Genomic DNA, 20,477 nt, shown 5'->3' on the forward strand with positions numbered 1-20,477 from the left:
CTTAATTGGGCACACCGGAAGCATGGCTGGTGTTTTCGTCCACATATAGACGTGGGTTTCTCCCCTTGACCGCCATGTATAGTATGTGTGGTTACCTTGGAGTACCGAATACATTCAAGACCGGTATGCATTCAATTGAATCTTTTGGTAAATCTTGTAGTCTTTCTTTCCATTCAGGGTTCAATGCGACACACATGGGTAGATGTGGTGTAGGTATTCACCTAATACTAGTATTATTTAAACTTGCCAATGTAAACTCATATTTACCTAAAGTTGCAGAGGATATTCGGTGGACTCAATCTTCTGAGGATAGATCAAACCACCCTGCTTTCGCACTTCATCCATGACTTCCATAATCACGATACTCTCTTCCAATGGCAATCCCTCACTCTCGAGCTTGCCATCGCGGAGACAACGAGCAACTTCATCAGCCTCCCAGTACATACCCTTACCATTACCAGGGAACGGGCATTGGACCTCACGGATCTCACCGGCACCCTTCTTGGGAATGATGCGGTAGCTCTCTGGTCGGAAAGGCTGGCCGTACACCTGGATCTCGCCTTTAGTGCCCTGAATGCGGATGGGAGGACCAGCCGAGCCCTTCTCATCTGGATCAGCAGAGACACGAATGTTGGTCAGCGCCACACCGTGCGATTGTTGCGGGTGAGGACCATTGGAAGGGGTGCTTGTAGGGAAGCTCAGAAGCATGGTTGTAGACTCGTCTGCACCGGTGAGGTGATAAGGAGTCATCTGCGAGGTGACAGTAGGTGGCTTCCTCTGGTCTCGGGGCAAGGTGTGGTATAGAGTCTGGAAGACCCAGGTCAGGGAGTAGATACCCACTAGTAGAGCAAATCAGTCAGGGGTTCTTTGTCTTTTCATGCTTGGAGGGGGCAATAATCAATGGGCAAAAATTGCGGAGAACCTACAATCCAAGAGAGCACCACCGGCCAAATCAGGGTTTACCATGCGGTGTGTGGTACCCCATTTCGTCTCAACATCATCGCCGAAGCTTGTATCAGCCACGACACGGAGCACCTCGCCGATCTCACCCTTCTGGATGAGCTCACGGATCTGAATGCTGAGGGGGAAGTAGCGAGTCCAGACAGCTTCCATAAGGAAGAGATTCTTCTGGCGGGCAATTTCGATGAGGATCTTAGTCTGAGCAGCGTTGACGGTAAAGGCTTTCTCGCAGAGAACATGCTTGCCCGCCTCCAGCGCGAGTCTGACGTTCTGGTAGTGGTGGGAGTGCGGGGTCGCGACGTAGATGACATCGACGTTGGGGTCGGCCACAAGAGTCTCATAGTCACCAAATGCAGAGCAAGGGGTTGTGATTCCCCGAGCCGAGATGAATTGCTCGGCCTTTTCCTTGGACGAGGACGAGGCCACGGCCACGACTTGGTGAGCTACATCAGAGGCATCGCGGACATTGGGGTCGATGAGAAGATCATTTGTGAATGCTGTTGGGGGATGAGTTATTTCATGGATTCTTATCTTATACAAGATATTGCGAAAGTGAGATCTTACTCTCAGCGATCCAGCCAGTAGCTATCAATCAGTTAGCATTCTTTTCTTGTTTTCTCTCATGACCAGGGTTTCATACCCATAATACCCCATCGAATAATGTGTGGCGCCATGATGGGAGTAAACTTGAGTAGAGTCAATTCAAGGGAACAATAGACAACGTTTAAAGAACAGATTGAAGAAAGGACAAGTTTACGCCGAGAAGAATTTATGGGGAAAAATATAGCGGGGATGTTCCGAGCGGGGCAGCTTAGCAGCTTAGCAGCTTAGCAGGTTTTGTACAATGTATGATCATAGATGGATAGAGCCACGATACGGTTCATTGGAAGTAGAAAGACTCAATTTCGCTAATTAACGCCAGGGAGTTATTCCCGATGCAATGCATGAATAATCACGTTGTTGAGCTATGGTACAAAAAAAGATCATCAGATCTCGGTCTTGATGCGCGTCTTCTGGCTTGGAGATTCAATTCCCTATGTATATAGTTAGCACTTTGAACCTCAAATAACTCTCCCAAAGAAACTCACTTCAGCTTTTCGCTTGCCCAGGACGGAGTCAGGTGTGCTGGTTCGTGTCTGGCGCGTCGGTGCAGGGCCCTTGGTCACTTCGGAATAACAGCTGGCATGATACACTCGACTTCCGACCTTGGTTGCATCTTGCCAGATCCAGTCCTGGACATCCTCAGACCAGGTCGATTCGAATTTCTCTTGGCAGATGGGACAAGGGGTGTTGCGGAGAGTGGCATCGTTTGGAGCTCGAATCCACGGCTTTGGCGGTTCTTGCTTGGTATTACCATCCACGCCTGCAGCTCCTTCGGTGGTGGTTTGGGGATCCACAGCGCCATTCTCGTCGCCAGCCTCCCGAGATTTGATCCAGTCCTGTTGGAGGTTAGAGATGAAACTTGAAGAAATACAAGAGATGAACATACCCTTTCGTCAACATACCAGCTGCGATTCTGAGCCCGCCGGGAGGACTCGGTCATGCGCTGATTGGTCTTGAAATGCCAGTCCAGATGCCGGGCCTTCATTTCCTTGCCTTCGTCCGTGGTCAAGAAGCGACGGCCGCAAGTTCCACATCGGTTCGGTCGGGAATCATAAAGAGACACGATAAGTCCGAATCGAGGGATCTTCATAGACGCAGTGCTCATGGGGACCCCGGAGGATCCATTGGAGGGAATTGGAGTTTGAGCCGGAGCGGGGGTGGTAGGTTGCAGTCCGTGGGGCAAGATGAATGGCAAATTAGATCTCCCGGGAACTGGCGTTGAAGTCGAAGGCGTAGGAGAGGCGGGTGTCGATCCACCAGGTAGAAGTCCACGTGCCCTCAAGGCCGCAATAAGAGGGTTCTCCGGTGCTGGCTGTGGAGGGACATTTTGGTGAGGATATTGGGGCATCGGAGGCATCTGAGGCATCGGAGGCATCTGAGACAGCGCTGCCGGGATTTGGGGTGGCGGGGTGGACTGTTGACGTGAAGCGGTAGCTTTAATAAGCTCGGCGAGAGTGTTATGGTTTAGTAGATGCTGGAGGGGCTGTGAGACTGGTTGCGCTGGTGGTGTGTGAATTTGTGGAGGAGCGGACACTGTCGAGCCATTCGTAGCGGCATTGGGCCCAACCGACGGCGGTCTTGTGGCAGCGAGCGCAGAGACCTGATCGCGGACAAGTTTCAACTGATCTGGAGCAAGCTGTTGTTTCTGTAGAATGGCCTGAAGATCCACCAACGCTTTCAAACGTTGTTGAGAGACGGGATTAAAAGGACTGTTAGCGAAATCAATCTTTGCAGAGGCGATCAAGGCATCCACATCTCGATTAAGGTAGCTCAAATCGATATCCTGTCGATGAGTCTGGGGAGGTGCCTGTGAGGCCCATATTAGCTTTGAATGTGACGGTGACATGTGACACGCAGATGCAAGTAGACTTACCGAATTGGAATGACCAGTATTGGGATACTGGTTTTGAGAAGGCCGAGACATGTTCTGTGTAGGGCTGTTGGTCCACCCAGTCGGAGTCCCATTTCCACGACTACGGCCGAGGATGTCCGGTTGGGCCCTGGCCTGTTGTTGTTGTAAAGCCGCAGTGCGTGCTTTGATGAGAGCACTCTCGATGTTGCGTGTGATGTCAGGAGGGAAAACTGGGCGTGTATCAAGGGAGCCGGGGGCCGGCTGCTTCCATGTGTTGAGCATCTCATCCAATTTCCTTCGGGTATTTCCGTCAACCAGAGTATAGACATTCATGAATGTCTGGTACATGTTGCGGCCAAGGAAGAGGGTGTAGGGGCTTCCAACGTTCTTGACAATGGAATCGGCTACATAGAGGGCTGGAAGCTTCTGCAGGGGTGGTGTCTACATAGTGGTTAGTACTCATCCTGTACTACGCCACAACAAATTCAGGAGCACCTACTGATCGAATGTGGTTCTCCAGGACCCGAGAGATAGCCATTGCATGTTCAGTATTTTCTTTGGCAATGACGGTCAAAGTACGGATCTGGATTCCATCATTGGTGGTTAGATCTTCCAAGGAGCTCTTGTAATCCTCCGCAATTTCGTCGGAGATGAGGCCGGACATTATGGCGATGTGGGATGAGTGGTGATCTGGATTTATCAGAGATGTCGAGGGGAGAAATCAATATCAAACCGAAGTTCAGCACGTGGTCTTGTTTTCTTGTTTTTTTTTTTCTTGTTTTTTCTCTCCTGCTCTTGTTCTTTGTTCTCTGAGTCTTGTGTTCTTCTTCTTCTCTTCACTTCTTCTCTTCACTTCTTCCTTTTGGATGGCTTCTGCCTGTCCTTTTCCCTGTGGCTATCGAGACTGTCTTCTGTTCTTCTTAATCCTTGTCCTCGTTCCAAGGAACAAATTCTCTTGGATCAGCGCAAAGAGGGAGAAATAGTCGGAACTTGTAAATGCTTGCTAGCTATCTTTGCGAGAATTGAGAAAACAATAGTATTCAAACGCTTGCTCTCAGTCCAACCCAACCCGTGACCTTCCAGTGCCCTTTTGTATCTACCTTCCAGTCAAATAATCGCCGATGGGTGGTCATGGAACGAGGGAAGAAATGCTAGGCCGAAAAGCCTCGTGCGAAAAACCAAGCAGATGCGGGGAGTGGAAAATGAAGATTTCAAGGGAGACTACCAATGATGGGTAAATGCAAGAAAATAACGCTGTGGAGTGAAGCAATGAAGGATTGAAGGTTGAAAAGAAAGAAAACAAGAGGGAGAAGGGAAGTGATGGAGTGGTGAAGTGGTGAAGTGGTTGAGGTGGTTGAGGTGGAAGTGCCACAGAGAAAGGGATTGTCAAAGAGATATAGTCATGTGATCGTGGAATGACGCATTCAACTGCTCCTCCATGCCTTACTTTACTTTACTCTACTCTACTCTACTCTGTACATCCCCAATTTATTCCAGAGATATTATTGCCTTTTATTTCTTTCAATATGAAGCTTACATTTGCTGCCCTGCTAGTTCTACCATTGGCACTAGCCGGATCGCTCAAGTCCGTCATCATTACTTTCCCCAAGGGAACGCCTGACTCGGTGGTTAACCAAGCCAAAGTTTGTCTGGTGGCTTCAGTACGCAGTGCTCTTTGTTGGCATCGGACTGTTATAACTTGGAACTGACACTTTTAGGGTGGCGTCATCACGCATGAATACCGTAAGTTCTACCTTCTACCTTCTACCTTGCCCACATTTAGAGATAGAGAATGTCAGATACTAACATGCATTTCTTATCCAGATTTGATCAAGTACGAATTCAACCAAGGTTTCTGTCTTATAACCCACTTTCTAACTATGGCTTTAGTGGCTTCGCTGCTGAGGCTCCTGTGAGCGCTCTCCAAACCCTCTCCACGCAGGATACTCAATACAAACCGAATATCGAAGAAGATAAGGTTGTCAGTGCATATGGAGACTATTCTGGTGCAGTCTAATATGCCCCCATCTAATGAGATACCGGGGTTTCTGAATCTCATGGCTCTGAGCATCTCTGAGCATCTCTGAGCATATATCATGACATCCAGAGGCAAAACCCACGTTGGGATGAACCAATCAGAATCACATTTTCAGAAAGTCCTGGGTGATGGGTGATTTAAATACAACCTCGGCGTTTGGATGTATACAGTGTGGAGTAAATGATTGAGCTCTTATGCTTCAACTAAGGGCTTTACGAGGGAAACATATAGGTTTATTGGGAGTTTTCCTTTTTTTTTACGATCTACTCCAAAACATACGATGTATTCATTATCACAATGTATGATTTAAAATTCTAAGACTTGAGTTGTGTATGTCAATGTACGTAGCAAATCATAGTTAACTAACCAGTTAGAGCATAGACAACATAACAACTCGTACGGAGTAGCGCCTATCATCCTTCCCCCCCCGCTAGTTGACTTCCGTGGCCCCGAAGGCGCGTGGATCTGGAAACTCCCTCGAGAGCCACCGAGGTATTCTGCGTAATCCCTCGCTTTCGAGTCTTGGAAATGCTGGAATTTCTGGAATTACAGGCTTCTTTGACACTTGATTAAAACGCGTCAAAATGGCATCGGAACACACAGTGACCAAGGTTCTGTTGGAATGGATCAACAGCTTCTCCTTGGGTAAAACCCTCCGAGCTACCGATGAATTGACCGATGGAATTATTTTGTGGGAGATTCTCCAGGATATTGACCCTCAGTTTTTTCTTGAGGAAATCCCAGAGCGCAACCCCTCCGACCATTGGGTGGCCAAGTGGCAGAACCTGAAGCACGTTCACAAACTACTGCTCAACTACATTCGACACCAAAACGATGACATCCTACCCTCCGGTCTTGATCCATCGCCTGATCTCGAATCAATCGCCGAAAAAGCCTCTTCCAAGGAAACAAACAAACTGCTGAAGCTCCTCCTGATCGCCGCCATCAGCTCCCCCAACGCCGGAACATACGTACAAACACTTCAGGAACTAAGCACCTCGACACAAGAGGGGCTCAGGGATATTATTGAGGAGGCGCACAATGGCCAATATGAGCCGATGGACGCTGCGGACGAGCTCAGGGAAGACCTGGCCAAGCACGATCGCCCTGTGGACCTGGAACTGCAATTCGAAGAACGCGTCGGAAAAGTGCTTGCGGAAAACGACCGTCTAACGCACGAGAAAAAGGAGTTGGAAAAGGCATTGGAGGACCTGCACAATCGCCTGGCGCGTCTCCAGGAGAACAATGACACCCTGCAAAACCGCCTCGCCTCCACCGAGGACCGGCTAGTTACATTGAAATCCGGAAAAGGTGATATTGGTCACAATGCAAAAGCATTGGAAAGCAAGACTCGTCAACAGGACGATCTAATTGCTTCTCAAGAAGCGAAGTTGACCACAGCCCAGGACGAAATCGACAGTCTTCGCATGACAGTTGAGTCCTTGCGAGTCAAGAACCAGCGCTATCAGAAGTTACAGGATGACTATGATGAGCTCCGTACCGAGAAGGATCAGCTCGCGCGCAAGGCAAACGCGGCCGAAAAATACCGCCAAAAGCTGCAAGCCAGCCAAGACTTTGAGAAAGAGAACCAGACCCTCAAGAACCAGATCAAAGATCTCCAACAACAGCTGAAAGAGTCAGATTCGCAGCAGCGATGGTCTTCGGAGCGTGATGTGGAGCTGGAAGAGTACCGCAAGCTTTTGCCACAAGTTGAGCAGGAATGCAATGAGATCCAGAATTTGAAGAAACAACTTGAGTTCAATAACCATGCTCTGACGGAGCGACTGGAAAGTGCGGACGAACAGCACGAGAGAGACGACGCTTTGATCACTGAACTACGTGAACGCCTCGGGGAAATGGACGGTTTGCCGGGCAGCGCGTCGCCTGGCTCTGAGACGCCTAAAATGCAAGGGACATTGCACAAGGACTTCGAGGCACTCGGTGTCAAGGAATCTCAACTGTATGTATACAATTTGCCTTCGCGGCCTTGACTGGATGCTAACTCTTGACAGTAAATCTGATAATGATGACTTGAAGCGGGAAATGGAGTCGATTAAAGCGCCCTCGGCTGTATGTGTTCCTAGATGTTCTCTACAGGTCCCTATCGATACTAACGACCAGCAGCCTGCCTCTCACACTGGGGGCTTCTCGGAAAACTTTGCTGCATCCGTGCACCTGGCTCGCTCTGGTTCTACCCAAAGGTTTGCTTGCCCGACATTTCGTTTCTATGAACAGAATATCTAACATGCTTCACAGCGACGACTATTGGAAACTATATGAGAACTATACTGGAGCTCTAAAGAAGATTGCAGAGGTCCAGGACACCTTGGAAACAGCCAAAAGGGACTTGTCTGATACACAAGCTGAACGTAAGTATTTTATTGCTCTGGTTCTACACATCTGAGGGAAAACAAGTGACTTACAATCTTGAAGTTGGCCTTGTCAATGCGGAACAGGTCGAGATGGTCCAAGGGCTCGAAGCGCACAACTCGGCTGAATTAACAAAAATCCGGGATGACTGGGAAAACCTTACACAGAACGTCCATCACCTGGAGGCTGAAGTTGATGCCAGCCAAACTCTGGTGCGCGAAGTCTGTGCGGAACGAGAGGAACTGCGCAAGATGCTCGACAACAAGCAAAGCGAGATCAGCTCCGAAGATCAGGAAGTGATGAACGAGATGCAGATGCTCCTAGGCGAGTTTGAAACTCACAATACCGAAGGTGGCGAAGTGCCCCAGAAGTCAAGCTTTGAGCTCTTGAAGCAGTGTGCTGGAGTATTGGAGAAGAACGTTGAACGACTTGCTCAGCGTGCGGAGGTCGGTTTTCCCACAAAAGATCCTCGCTGCGTTTTATCCGGTTTGCGTTTGCTAATTCTAGCTTGGTTCTACAGTACATCCAGCAACAAAACGAGCTGGTCAAATCACTTCGTGAGCGTATGAAGAACTACGAAGAAAACCTGGACGATGGTATTTCCAAAGAGCGAGAGGTAAGTCAAAGATGGAGCTGTTTATGCTTAATCCCTTGATTCTGTTAGATTCTAGCAGTATGCTGATGATACTTTTTAGCTTGAGCTTCAGAATATTATCGACAGTCAGGCCCGAGAACTCAACCTTGTGGGCTCAGCTTGGTATCACCTCCAGAGCCGATGGCAGAACAACAATATGACGGTATCACGATATCGACATGGAGCCAGCACGGGAGATTCCAAGGGCTGGCTAGCAAAGCAAAGAAGCGCTGTTACTGGTCAGTAGAATACCTCACGAATCAAGTTTGTGGCATGTTTTCTTTTTTTATGTTTTCTTTTTTCTTTTTTACATATGCGTTTTATTTTCGTTTACTGGTTTCGGGTGTTGATATTCCCACCATACATCCCGTCTTATTCTTGTGGTTATTTCTAGCAATAGAATATATGTCATTCAGATAGAACTTGTCATTGAAAGCACTTCAGAGTCTTGATAATGTCATATGAATCTGTGTTGAAGTAGAGTGAGTTCATCGCATTCGGAAAATGTAAGCTACCCAAGTAGATCCCCGCAAGAAATAAAAGATATCTATGAAAAATACAAAAGTCTAGGTAGTGAACCTAGCCCAAGAAAGGAGAAATAAAAGGGGAAATGCAACTATTATAAAACATGGTCTCTATACAACCTGGCCGAAAGCGGGAATCAAAGTCTGTGCCAGCCAGAAGCTGAAGACCAGCTTAGGACCTGTCATCAGCAGCTTGGGGGTCAGACCCTTGAAGAAGCTGGTAGGGCCCTCGTTCTTAAGCATCGTGGAGACGATCTTGAAGCCAGACTCGGGGTTCTCGAAGTTGCGGTTCTGGATACGGGTCTTGATAACATCGAGGGGAGCGGACACAACCAGGGAAGCGCTAGCACCGCAGACCGAGGCGACAAAGTTCTGACCCCAGGAAGCAGTGTTGTAGTCGGTCAACTTGTAAATCTTTTCCTTGGCGAAAGCAGATCCACCGAAGAGCTGTAACAAAAGTTAGTGGTGGTTCAGTGATGGCAGACCGGGCGGGAAGCATACAGCGAAGGAGCCAGGGGCGTTACGGGCGGCCGTCCAGCCAGCACCACGGTACAGACCCATACCCTCATCGGCAATAATCTTGAAAAGGCCACGGCCACGGAAAGCCTCGGGATTAGTCTGGCGCTTAATCTTAAGAACATCGAGTGGGAGCAGAACGATCTCTCCAATGCCGATCAAACTAAAAGATATCGAGTTAAGAGGTATCCTCGCGTCCAACGGTCCAATGGTTCTTACCTTCCAGCAGTGGCGTGCATAATGGCCTTTCCGGTACCCTTGCCAAATGCATTATCGAAGTCGGCACCGTGGTGCTGAGCGAGGTAATCGCGGGCGAAAGGCTGACCGCCGTACTTGTAGATGCGCTGGAGGACCTATAGATTCCAAACGGTATGAGTTGATTGTTCTCCTTTCTCCTATTATTTCGCTGTGAGTCACGAACCTTGTAACCGGCAGCGTATCCCAGGCCGGGGAACAGAGAAGTGAACTTGCGACCGATTGTGGCATTGACGTGCTCCCTGAAGACAACTTCCTTGAAAGCAGTAGCGCTGGTGATCTGTCAAGGATCCCGTTAGCAATGTATCCATTTTCATTTGTACACAATCCGAATCTCACCCGGGTCTGGTTGCTCATCAATCGCTTGGCGGTGGTGTCAACCTATGGAGAATGTCAGTTGTCTGATTGTAATATCTCTCGAATCGGAGAAGATTGTACGGGATGGAAGATCATCAACTCAGCAATACCGGCAGAGCCTAGAAGAGTCACAGGGTCACAGGGTCAGTAATGAATTTTGTGTTTTGGAACATCTGACTTACCGGAACCGAGGAGACGAGCAATGGCAGACTCTTTCTTGACATCTTTGGAGGCAGCGCCAGCACTGGAAGCAATAGGGGGAGACATATTTTCCAATTGTGAAAGAAATCCCAAAAAATAATAAAAAAAGAGCAAGAGAATGAGAACGCCGATGAATTCAGGAACATGTTGCTCGGAGTTAAATTTTATCGAGATTTGACACTAGTCCCGTTTTGGAGCCGCCATCGGAGAGCCAAGGAGTTACATACAACATAACTATAACCTAACTATAGTTAGTTATATAACTACTTAGGTATATATAGATTAAAAAGGTATCAAGAAGTAAATAATAGTAAATTAAATATAATTCCATAGTTATAGTGTAAATAACCTAAATAACCCCACAGTTCTACTTGAAAATATACATCGGAATCCGTCGGGTAAAAGTGATTGAAATGGATTCCTACAATACAACATGCTAACTAGTTATATACAGTAAATAATATAAATAATATAATAGAAGTGATATGTCTTATATATATTTAGGGTTAGTGTTTAGAAACATTCCATGGTAACTATGGACCAGTACAAGGGAGTTTTCCAAAGTAGAGTAGGTAGGTCTACTCATTACTAGTCCATGGCTAAAGAAATCATATTCTCAAGTGTAAACAATTTATCTAGCCTGATCTCTGTGGTTTGTCTCCAGGTGCCCTGTCATTGCTCGACAGAACAAAACACTCAAAAATAAAAGAAAGAAAAGAAAATTGTCAGAAGAATCCCAGAATATTACTGCAACCAGAGGAAAAAAAACTCATAAGGATTGTAGTTGCAGCTAAAGAGCATAGGTACCAAGCAAAGTTAGAAAGAAAATGCGTAGAACACCGTATGAAACGCCAGTGACCCAAAACCAGTATCCCAAGGTCGCAAAAGCCTCCTCGCCTGCCCGTTCATCCATCATTGACTCACTCGTGCAGGTTAGAGTGGCCGAACAGTAAAGCAAGTGAGAGAGACTCAACAACCTCTACAGGTCACCGAATGTGTTCTCGCCCGAGTATCTAACCGTTATGTCAGAATGATTTCATTTATGAACAACAAAAAGGGAAAAACATACGTGATATACAAGAAGCCATCTTCGTCCTTGTGCTCTTCGTATATGCTGCTCATGAGCGCAGCAGTTGGAGGGAGGACCTCATCAACGAAGATGAAGATAGCCTTCTCGGGGGAAAGCTTTATGCGCTTGCGGATCACATAGACAAACTGTCCCACGGTAAGGTCGGCAGGTACTAGGTACTTCTTCTTGTCGATGGTGGCGATATCTGACTTCTCGACCTTCTCGCAAATGACCTGTAGGTTGACAAGTCCGTTAGCTACCGAACAAGCGGTGAGGGTCCGAGAGGTTGGTTGCAGCCAACCACCCTCCTTCGGGGAAATCCTCTGGAATCAAAAATACTCACAGGAATCCGGTCAGCATATTTTTGGCGGATGCGCTCAGCCTCAGCCTTTCGCTTTTCGAAGGGGTGCTCGTCCTTGAACTTGGATCGCATCGTGACTGATAAGGGTCGATAAGTGAGAGCGGGTCGGGTGGAGAGTAAGATCAAAACACCAGGAAGCTCCGGTGCGAAGTTGGTAGCAGTAGTAGCTTTCTTGATGGGAATCTCTGGATGTGAAGTATCTTGAAAGTAGAAAGAGAGAAAGAGAGAGAGATGGAGAGGGGTGATAAAGAGGATGACAAGGCGACTCCCCCGCTGACGTTACGGTAATACCATCACGGGATCTATGGGCGGTGAGCCAATAGTCACGCGGCAGAAATCAGATGTCTCGATGGTTCTACTCAGGTGGACAGCAAAACACATATGTTATTTACATACTATATCAGTAGATTAAGAGACCTCCTTAATACATTTATCAGACCTTTAATAATAACTTATCTAAATGAAAACAATCTTACCAATACCGGGGCTTACATGTACTGCCCCGTTGGTGCCTATTTGAACTTACGGCTGCTTATCGTGCTTATCTCATTCAACCAAACAGATCAAACTCATCTCTTAAGAAAGTCGTACGATTTGAGACCGAGGTTGGTTGCGTGGTGTTTTGCTGAATTGTTGACTCAATTCAACTTCTTGCTCAAATCATTCTTTGTACAGATTTGAGTTACTACTCTCTCGGTTTTAGCCATTGACCTTTTGGTACTTTGTACTGACAGCCATTCGCGCAACCAATCCTATTCCAAAAAATGGCCACTCGATCATACACACCTCTGCGGAGGTCACTGGGGCAGTTGTCTGCTCGAAGCACTCGCATTGCCAGTCGTCGCGCTGGACCCTCGTTCCGCGGATATTCCACTGGGCAGGAACCGCGTGAACCGAAGCCATTCACTGTCTGGAGACCATACTTGCGTCTCGCCTTTGGCGTGCCTTTCATCGGCGGAATTATATATTCAATGGTATGACACATCGCTTCAGAACACAACGAGGTCAATTCGCTCATTTATTCCAGATGACAGAAGAAGTCACGGAACTCGACGCTCCATCCATAGTTGAAGTGGATGAGGCCTTGAAGCAATCATCGAAGATCAACGAGTCCTCGCCAATGCGGTTACGGATGGAAAAGCTCATCAAGCAACACCAGCAGAAGATTATCGAGGAACTAGGCAGAATTGATGGGCAACAATTCAAGACTGACACTTGGTCGCGCCCCAATGGCGGCGGCGGCGTTTCATGTGTGCTGCAGGACGGAAACGTCTTCGAGAAGGCGGGTGTCAACGTCTCCGTGGTGTACGGCAAATTGCCCCGGCCAGCCCTTGAGAAGATGCGTGCCGATCACAAGTCCTTTATTGGCTCAGATGTGGACTCGCTAGATTTCTTCGCCGCCGGACTCTCGCTGGTCTTGCACCCACACAATCCCATGGCTCCGACGGTCCATCTCAACTACCGCTACTTCGAAACGTCGGACCCCAAGGACCCTATCAACGGGGACAAGAACTGGTGGTTCGGAGGTGGCACGGATCTGACCCCAACCTACCTCTTCCCGGAGGATGCTCAGCACTTCCACAAGACCATTAAGGATACGTGCGATCGCCACGATGCTACATACTACCCCAAATTCAAGGCCTGGTGTGACAAGTACTTCTACATCCCCCACCGTGGCGAGTGCCGCGGCGTTGGAGGTATCTTCTTCGATGACCTCGACGCCAACTTCCTTCAAACCTCCGCCGGCTCCTCCTCCAACCCGCAAGAGACACTGTTCTCCTTCGTTTCGGACGGTCTGGCATCTTTCCTTCCTTCTTATGTACCCATCATTGAGCGACGCAAGGACATGTTGTACACCCCAGAACAAAAGGAGTGGCAACAGCTTCGTCGGGGCCGCTATGTGGAGTTCAACCTTATCTATGATCGTGGAACCAGCTTTGGCTTGCGCACACCCAGTGCCCGCGTTGAGAGTATCTTGATGAGTCTCCCACGTACCGCTAGCTGGGCCTACATGGACCCCGTCTCTGGCACAAGGACAGAGAACATGCCTGTGGATGAAGATGACCTGACAGAGGATAAGACCAGCGAGAAAGAGATTATGGATGTGCTGCGCCACCCCCGCCAGTGGGCATGATTGATTCATATGCCATATCCGGTATATGGGTGTATTGTGTTTTTTCTTGATTTATGTATGTATACTACCTAACAAAACATGTAGAGTGAATGTGAATAATTATTGAGCTAGGGATGTGTCATGTCCACAAGTCCTGATCGAGAACACCTAGGTGTTCAATTTCAAAGCACAGCTAATACAATAAGGGAATCCTTGATATTTAACTTGGAAATGCTCCAGGGCTATATTGTTAGCTTGCCAGTTGAAGGTATATTTCATGTAGGAGTTGTCTTCCATTCATATAACCATATTCTCACCGACACTTCATCTTTCTCTGGTAAGATGGCCGAGTTGGTCTAAGGCGCCAGGTTAAGGTATACCTTGACTCCATAACTAGCAATAGTTTCCTGGTCTCGCAAGAGGCGTGGGTTCGAATCCCACTCTTATCATGATTTTTTTTCTTTCTTTTTTATATGTTCAAATTGATCATTTCGCTTTTCCACTTTCTTTTTAAAAATTAGTTGAACAATGAGGTACGTACGGTAGTGATCACTTAGTTAACTAACTATTGCCTAGGTCTAACTTGAGGCACCACGCATAAACATTTTTAGCAAGGTTGTTCCAACCTTTATATGACACCCCTCGGTTGGCAAGCTATCTGTGGCTCCGATCTTCACTTCTACTATGGTTACATAGGTGCTGCCAATGTTCCATAGAATCTCGGGCATGAGGCCGTCGGCTATGTCCAAGAAGTTAGTAGTGCGGTGTCCTCCCTTGAGCTGAGTATGTGATCATCCCCGACAAAAGCCTTGGACTGCGTCGGATTTAAGTCCGTGAATGCTACCCTTCTCTCGGTTGTTGCACAGCAAGGAGGTATCGCCACCGCAGGTGTTTACACTGGTGGTCAGAATAATACCCGAGGTGTCGCCAACGCCGCTACTGTACCTGCCGAATTCCTCATTTCTGTCCTTTCGAGCTCTAGAGGAAGGCTGTCACTGTTGGTAGTGGAATAGTACTGCTGCTAGAGAATGCACATTCGCTTGTTGATCTTGTTGCGAATGATCGAGCTTCCTCGGGCTTTATGGTTAGCTCTATAAACAGAAAAGAATCATTGCAGCTATAGTCGCCCCCGATAGCACTATATCCAAGAATGATTCGATGTGGAACGGAACAGTGTATTCTTTTTCATTCATTCATTGATATTGAGGCGGTGGTTGATATGGAGGAGGGGGCATTACAATGGGCTTGACATTGACTGGTTCTCTGCGGCCGCGCCTACAGGAACAGATCAAACATCCAAATATGAGCAGTAACAAAGCTCCGCCAATACCACTGGAAAGTCCAATAACCAACGAAAGATGATCCTGAACCCATGATGAGATATCATCACTTGGCCGGTCATTTCCCCGATTTCCTCCAGTGTTGTCGATGTTTCTAGTATTGCCATCATCTGTCTGACCACATCCATCTCCTGTTCGCAACTGGCATGTCAAAGAGTCACAGCACCGAGTCTCTTGTTCGTTACAGGCACCATTTCCGCAATCGCATGCCTCGCCGGTTTCAACAATACCATTGCCGCATTGTCCGTTAGTATTAGTGGTATTACCAGTCCGAGAATCCACCAAGCAACGCCCGTCAACCCGCCCAGAGCCGAGTCTTGAACAGACATTTCCAATCGTGCAGGGCGAGAAGCGTGTCATACCGGATCCAGAGACAGGGTTCATGAGGTACTGCCCGCCAGCATCGCATGTATTCGATGAGAGCGAACAGCATTGTGTCGAGTCACTTCCGCATGTACTTGAAGTACAGTCATGGACTGCTCCGAATGTATGGGCCGACTCGTGGCTATATATATATATATATTTTTTTTTGGTCAGCTAAAAAAGATATCACCACCAGGTGATTAGCTGATATGACAACTTACGCAAAGACCTGCCACTCATTTGATGTTCGAGCAACAACATTTGCACTAGCTCCTCCATTACTAGAACCAGAACCTGTGTTACACAGTGCTCCAATCCAGGACACCCCAATCTCCCCTGCAGAAACTGAACATCCAGTCAACAAGGTCCAGTATGCATTTTCATCGTTCACGGAGCTTCGCCACCTTGAAAAGGTCTGAAGGCGCATGTTAAGGTCTCCCTGGGAGCAAGGGACATTCCATGCAGTCGTGTCTGAGGTACTGCTCGGGCATTCCGCGTCACTTATCGTCAAATTCTGTACCGCAAGAGAGATATTAAAACTGTTCTCAAATACAACAGATGCCGTGTTGACCATATTCAGGATATATCGTTGGGCAGAATCGGAGGAATTGAAGCTTGCAGTGTACGTGCAGTCCGTCATTATGCCAATGTTTGCAATCTCTCTCGTGTTCGGACAGCCGTTCGCACTGCCGATCGTTGAGGTGAAATCCTCATTATCCCAACCATTCCGGCTCTGTCTTTTATGCAAGTGTGTTTCGGGTACAGTTGCGCAGAGCGAAGGGAGTGACGATTGGCTACCAGTTGTGAATGCCGATTCGTGCTCGTGGGCTTTCATCGCAGTCGACCCATCATTAAGGGTCTCAAATTCGAGGGCATACTGCGAACCCATAATTGTAAAGGCTCCATCCAGGAGCAAGTTCTCTTCATGCTGAGTCATGGCAAGCCTTGCCCATCCGACATTCTCCCAGCTCCCCCTCAGAGTGTCCTGCATCCAGACTGATCCTCTTGTAAATCGAACTTGAGCGTTTGGCAGGGCACCTGCCTCGTTGGTCTGCCCATGGATACCGGGATACCGGATCTGCACGTCCTGTGATATGAGATCATCATTGTCTTCTAGAACAAAACTGATGGTTTGGTTGTAGGCCTCAATCCTCGTTGTTATGTTGAATTTCTTCGAGTCGATCACAGGAGAGAGCACTGGATCGATAAGATGGAACGACACCAGATCAACTGTAAGTGAACAGAGTCAGGTTTATATGCTTGAGACAGTTGAGACACCCATGGGCATCGTATACTTACATTCAACAGCCGATATTGACACAATCAATGCAAGCAAGGTTAGAATAGTAAAGGATAAGATCTTCATCTCAGATATTATGCTTTGGACTTGATGCCCCTCGCCAAAAAAAAAAAGGATCGACTTCCCTGTAAGTAGTAACGTGTAGCAATATATATAGATTTAACATCCACCTCCATAAATCTCCAGCCCCACCGCCAGGCGTCAAATTATATATGGTGTCTCTGCCATGGCTGAGATGTAAGCAGAAATCCATAACTAGTATCAATAGAACAAAGGATTCTAGGCGGGCATAAGCACAATAGACCGCCAAGTGAGAGTTGAACGCGTGGCTAGAATAAGAACCATACAACATGTGTTGTAAGACCCATAGCCCAATATGTGACTGGGATCTAACGCCTATGGTAATGATGGAGAACAGTGGAGATCTTGGCCTGTCAGCCACCTGCATCCAAAAAATTCCTGAGAAATCCTGTTGCCTTCCTCAGCCACGATCGAATATCTTCGAGTTTCTAATGAAAAAAAGAATAAAAGAAAAGAAAAGAAATCTCATCCCATTTGGATATGGGCGATCTGCTCGAACTTGGTTTATTTTGACATAAAACAGGAGTTATCTGCCAGATAGAATCCATAAAGTTTTTGTCCTAATTTATTGTTCTTTCAACATATAAAATCCAATTCTGAATAATCTACATGTCGATTTGAATTGAACAATCCAAGAGTACTACCATGGGAACCTTGAAACCCTTTGCCAAGCATCTCCGCTATATCAGCATCTCCGACAAGTCCTGCTTAACTCCATGCCAAGGCTTGCCCCAGCCACCACCACACGTATCTTCCAAGTGTCAAGGATTTCCAATCAAGAGTCCAGCTTAAAGGAATCTGAGAGCCCTACATGACTTCATGGCTGTCTGGGCAGTTGAAGTAATGACGATGCACAAGAAGCAATAGCGGCTTCGGAGTATTTCCGGCCACAATCACATTTGATGGGTTACAGGTCGTCGATATGGACCTAACGGCTGAATATGCGCATCGAACATCATGCCGATTCGACAGTAATTACCCTATGCTGTGAAATACTCAGTGAGCTGGACCCCAAGAGCCCTCATAAAGCAGCGGCACCTCAATCGGGTAAGCCACAGCCGCCTAAAATCCGGTCGATATGGCTAAATATGTACATAACTATGTTGTAGGTAACTAACTACCGTTGGATAATGAATTACATCATCCAGCCCTACCCGGTAACTAGTTAACTAGTAAGTTTACAATATATAGGTGACATACATATAGTCTCCGGGGTTTCGGGGTCCGTGGCTACTCCTTCGACATGGATCCATTTTAGACTGTTCTATCGAGCTTTCAATTATGCAGTAGGTAACTATTAGAAATAATTTCAGTATCCTAACATATGCCACGGATATTTCTCATGCCCTAATTGCGCCTATTTTGGGTGGTGGGGGTGGGTGGAATGAAAGTTGAGGCCTAGAACGAAAGTATTTTACCAAATTGCATAGTGCCTTTGTCCGTATTCTAACTGACTCTTGTTAGGAATTCTTTTATATAGCCATATTCTCGCCGACAATTCATCTCTCTCTGGTAAGATGGCCGAGTTGGTCTAAGGCGCCAGGTTAAGGTATACCTTGACTCTACAACTAGCAATAGTTTCCTGGTCTCGCAAGAGGCGTGGGTTCGAATCCCACTCTTATCATGATCTTTTTGTTTTTGTTCATATCCATCTCGATATAATAAGGCCTTTGTTGGCTCAGTTAGGTTAATTTTTAGTGTGGTGTGGAGGTAGGTGGTTGAATTGAAAATTTTCAAAGTCGTACGTTTTGCAGATGTTGAGTTTTACAAAAGTTGGTTTTGATTCTAAATTGCAGACAGATCCTGTAATTTTCAATATCAGGCTATTTAATACATGTACCTCGTAAGATTTCGACTACTTGATAGTTATAGATATGTAAGTAGATACTGTTAAGACAGACGAGTAATCTCTACTTTTTGCCTCATCCTCGGCAATGGTGCCAATAAGAAGATATAAAACCATAATATAAAGTATAAAATTCCTGCTGAGATGTCTAGGAGTCCATAACCAGGTAATTCAATGATAAGCCACTCCTATCGTTAGTTCTACACTGCTATATATCTTACTCTCTCCGATACCAGCTATAACTATCACTAAGCCTAAATGACTATCAATAAATCGATTTTTATATACCAGTATAGTCATACACCTTATATATTCCCTGTGACCGCATACTGGCTTCTTCAGCGGGTTACATTACAAGATAAAAGCCCAGACTGTCTTTGGACATGCTAATCAGACTTGGGAGGCTACCACTTTCACCACTCACCACTAGGATATATAGGACGGACGATGGCATATCTCGCAGATGAGCAATGATTGCACGTTTAAGATGCTTTCATATCAAAATTAGGATACCTATATATATAGACCCGAGGATGTTGAATGAAAAAGTTAAAATGTATCATACTAAGAACATTCCAGGGAGACTATGCTTAAAAGTCTTGTCCTAACAGCAACTAGTAGTATGTGAAGCTGTCTTTTAACCATTGCCTACCTCCCATACATCAGGCTCCAGGTCGCGCACTTTTCTACTGGATCTGACACATGCTCGAGTTAATAAAAATTTATATATTTGGACTTTAAAGGTTATATATAATTTCCAAGGCTCTCCATGGCTAAATTAATACATCTCAACCAGAATATAAGAGGATTTTCTCGTTATATCTATACTAGTTACTTATAAAATTGCCAAGTTAAAGTAAAGCAAAGCCCTTGCCGACGTATATATGGAACGCACAAAAATGGAAGAAATTTTTTCTTGCCGAACCCACCACACCCACCGTCGACTACAAAAACTTCACCAACTACAGTCAAAAAGCAAGTGATGTATGAACAAAAGGCAAAAAGATCATGATAAGAGTGGGATTCGAACCCACGCCTCTTGCGAGACCAGGAAACTATTGCTAGTTGTAGAGTCAAGGTATACCTTAACCTGGCGCCTTAGACCAACTCGGCCATCTTACCAGAGAAGATGAAGTGTCGATGAAAATATGACTAGATAAACGGAAACAGAAATAGAGACCACGATCGAACTATGTTGTGTGTAGCCAGGACTTCCGATTCTCCGTACTTTTTCGGAAATATGTGCATATGTAGTCTCGGCCGACATCCGGAATCATCCCGAGAAAAGAAATGCCGGTATGAGAGAAAGCTCACCGCAACCTGGATCATACACGGAGTAGCCGACAGATAGACGGAATCCCATATGAATGCATGTTCCTGATTTCCCTAAGCCGAGGTCAAAGCCCGCATTGGCCCGCTCCACCGAGTAGACGCCATCCACTGCAAAGTCTCATGTAAGAGTGGCATGGATGAATTATCTAGCGTAAACTCTGAGATCTAAGGGAAGTCATGATAGGCATCGGATTCTCTCTGTTTATTTGCAATAGTATCGGTTGTCGGGCTGAAGAGTTGAAATGGCCGATTCGCGCACCGAACATCGGATGATGTCTTTTGTCTGGGGGGTTTGAGCCCACTAAAACCGGGGTTTGGTGGACGAAATTAAAGGTCCGGAGAATTAAATGCGGAGAATTAGA

General features: G+C 46.7%; 8 protein-coding genes across 8 annotated transcripts; 3 read left to right on the top strand and 5 right to left on the bottom strand.

Annotated features, from left to right (window-relative positions):
• Positions 1–267: 267 nt before the first annotated feature.
• N7516_000024 (Gfo/Idh/MocA family protein) lies at positions 268–1,634 on the bottom strand (the record flags this gene model as incomplete). Its single annotated transcript, XM_057212746.1, has 4 exons — positions 268–839; positions 927–1,457; positions 1,525–1,545; positions 1,601–1,634. The coding sequence occupies 4 exons, from the start codon at positions 1,632–1,634 to the stop codon at positions 268–270; spliced, it is 1,158 nt and encodes a 385-aa protein (XP_057074629.1).
• A 312-nt stretch (positions 1,635–1,946) lies between these two features.
• Positions 1,947–4,079, bottom strand: N7516_000025 (putative mRNA cleavage factor complex component Pcf11; the record flags this gene model as incomplete). The annotated part of the gene is made up of 5 exons (XM_057212747.1): positions 1,947–1,994; positions 2,049–2,399; positions 2,450–3,370; positions 3,437–3,856; positions 3,915–4,079. 5 exons carry the CDS (start codon positions 4,077–4,079, stop codon positions 1,947–1,949), a joined length of 1,905 nt encoding a protein of 634 aa, XP_057074630.1.
• Positions 4,080–4,941: 862 nt separating this feature from the next.
• Positions 4,942–5,432, top strand: N7516_000026 (uncharacterized protein; the record flags this gene model as incomplete). Its single annotated transcript, XM_057212748.1, has 4 exons — positions 4,942–5,076; positions 5,134–5,158; positions 5,240–5,249; positions 5,306–5,432. The coding sequence occupies 4 exons, from the start codon at positions 4,942–4,944 to the stop codon at positions 5,430–5,432; spliced, it is 297 nt and encodes a 98-aa protein (XP_057074631.1).
• A 605-nt stretch (positions 5,433–6,037) lies between these two features.
• Positions 6,038–8,704, top strand: N7516_000027 (putative microtubule binding protein HOOK3; the record flags this gene model as incomplete). Its single annotated transcript, XM_057212749.1, has 7 exons — positions 6,038–7,413; positions 7,466–7,523; positions 7,578–7,654; positions 7,710–7,822; positions 7,887–8,269; positions 8,344–8,439; positions 8,519–8,704. The coding sequence occupies 7 exons, from the start codon at positions 6,038–6,040 to the stop codon at positions 8,702–8,704; spliced, it is 2,289 nt and encodes a 762-aa protein (XP_057074632.1).
• Positions 8,705–9,092: 388 nt separating this feature from the next.
• N7516_000028 (putative mitochondrial GTP/GDP transporter Ggc1) lies at positions 9,093–10,376 on the bottom strand (the record flags this gene model as incomplete). Its single annotated transcript, XM_057212750.1, has 7 exons — positions 9,093–9,428; positions 9,483–9,660; positions 9,717–9,850; positions 9,919–10,032; positions 10,092–10,133; positions 10,191–10,228; positions 10,292–10,376. 7 exons carry the CDS (start codon positions 10,374–10,376, stop codon positions 9,093–9,095), a joined length of 927 nt encoding a protein of 308 aa, XP_057074633.1.
• Positions 10,377–11,289: 913 nt separating this feature from the next.
• N7516_000029 (autophagy-related protein 8) lies at positions 11,290–11,812 on the bottom strand (the record flags this gene model as incomplete). The annotated part of the gene is made up of 3 exons (XM_057212751.1): positions 11,290–11,323; positions 11,380–11,612; positions 11,723–11,812. The coding sequence occupies 3 exons, from the start codon at positions 11,810–11,812 to the stop codon at positions 11,290–11,292; spliced, it is 357 nt and encodes a 118-aa protein (XP_057074634.1).
• A 692-nt stretch (positions 11,813–12,504) lies between these two features.
• Positions 12,505–13,874, top strand: hem13 (coproporphyrinogen oxidase; the record flags this gene model as incomplete). The annotated part of the gene is made up of 2 exons (XM_057212752.1): positions 12,505–12,714; positions 12,768–13,874. The coding sequence occupies 2 exons, from the start codon at positions 12,505–12,507 to the stop codon at positions 13,872–13,874; spliced, it is 1,317 nt and encodes a 438-aa protein (XP_057074635.1).
• Positions 13,875–15,773: 1,899 nt separating this feature from the next.
• N7516_000031 (uncharacterized protein) lies at positions 15,774–16,922 on the bottom strand (the record flags this gene model as incomplete). The annotated part of the gene is made up of 2 exons (XM_057212753.1): positions 15,774–16,786; positions 16,856–16,922. The coding sequence occupies 2 exons, from the start codon at positions 16,920–16,922 to the stop codon at positions 15,774–15,776; spliced, it is 1,080 nt and encodes a 359-aa protein (XP_057074636.1).
• Positions 16,923–20,477: the final 3,555 nt, after the last annotated feature.

This window comes from Penicillium verrucosum (assembly GCF_028828655.1).
Source record: "Penicillium verrucosum strain IBT 35672 chromosome Unknown utg000001l_segment0_segment0, whole genome shotgun sequence".
NCBI classification, from domain to species: Eukaryota; Fungi; Ascomycota; class Eurotiomycetes; order Eurotiales; family Aspergillaceae; genus Penicillium; species Penicillium verrucosum.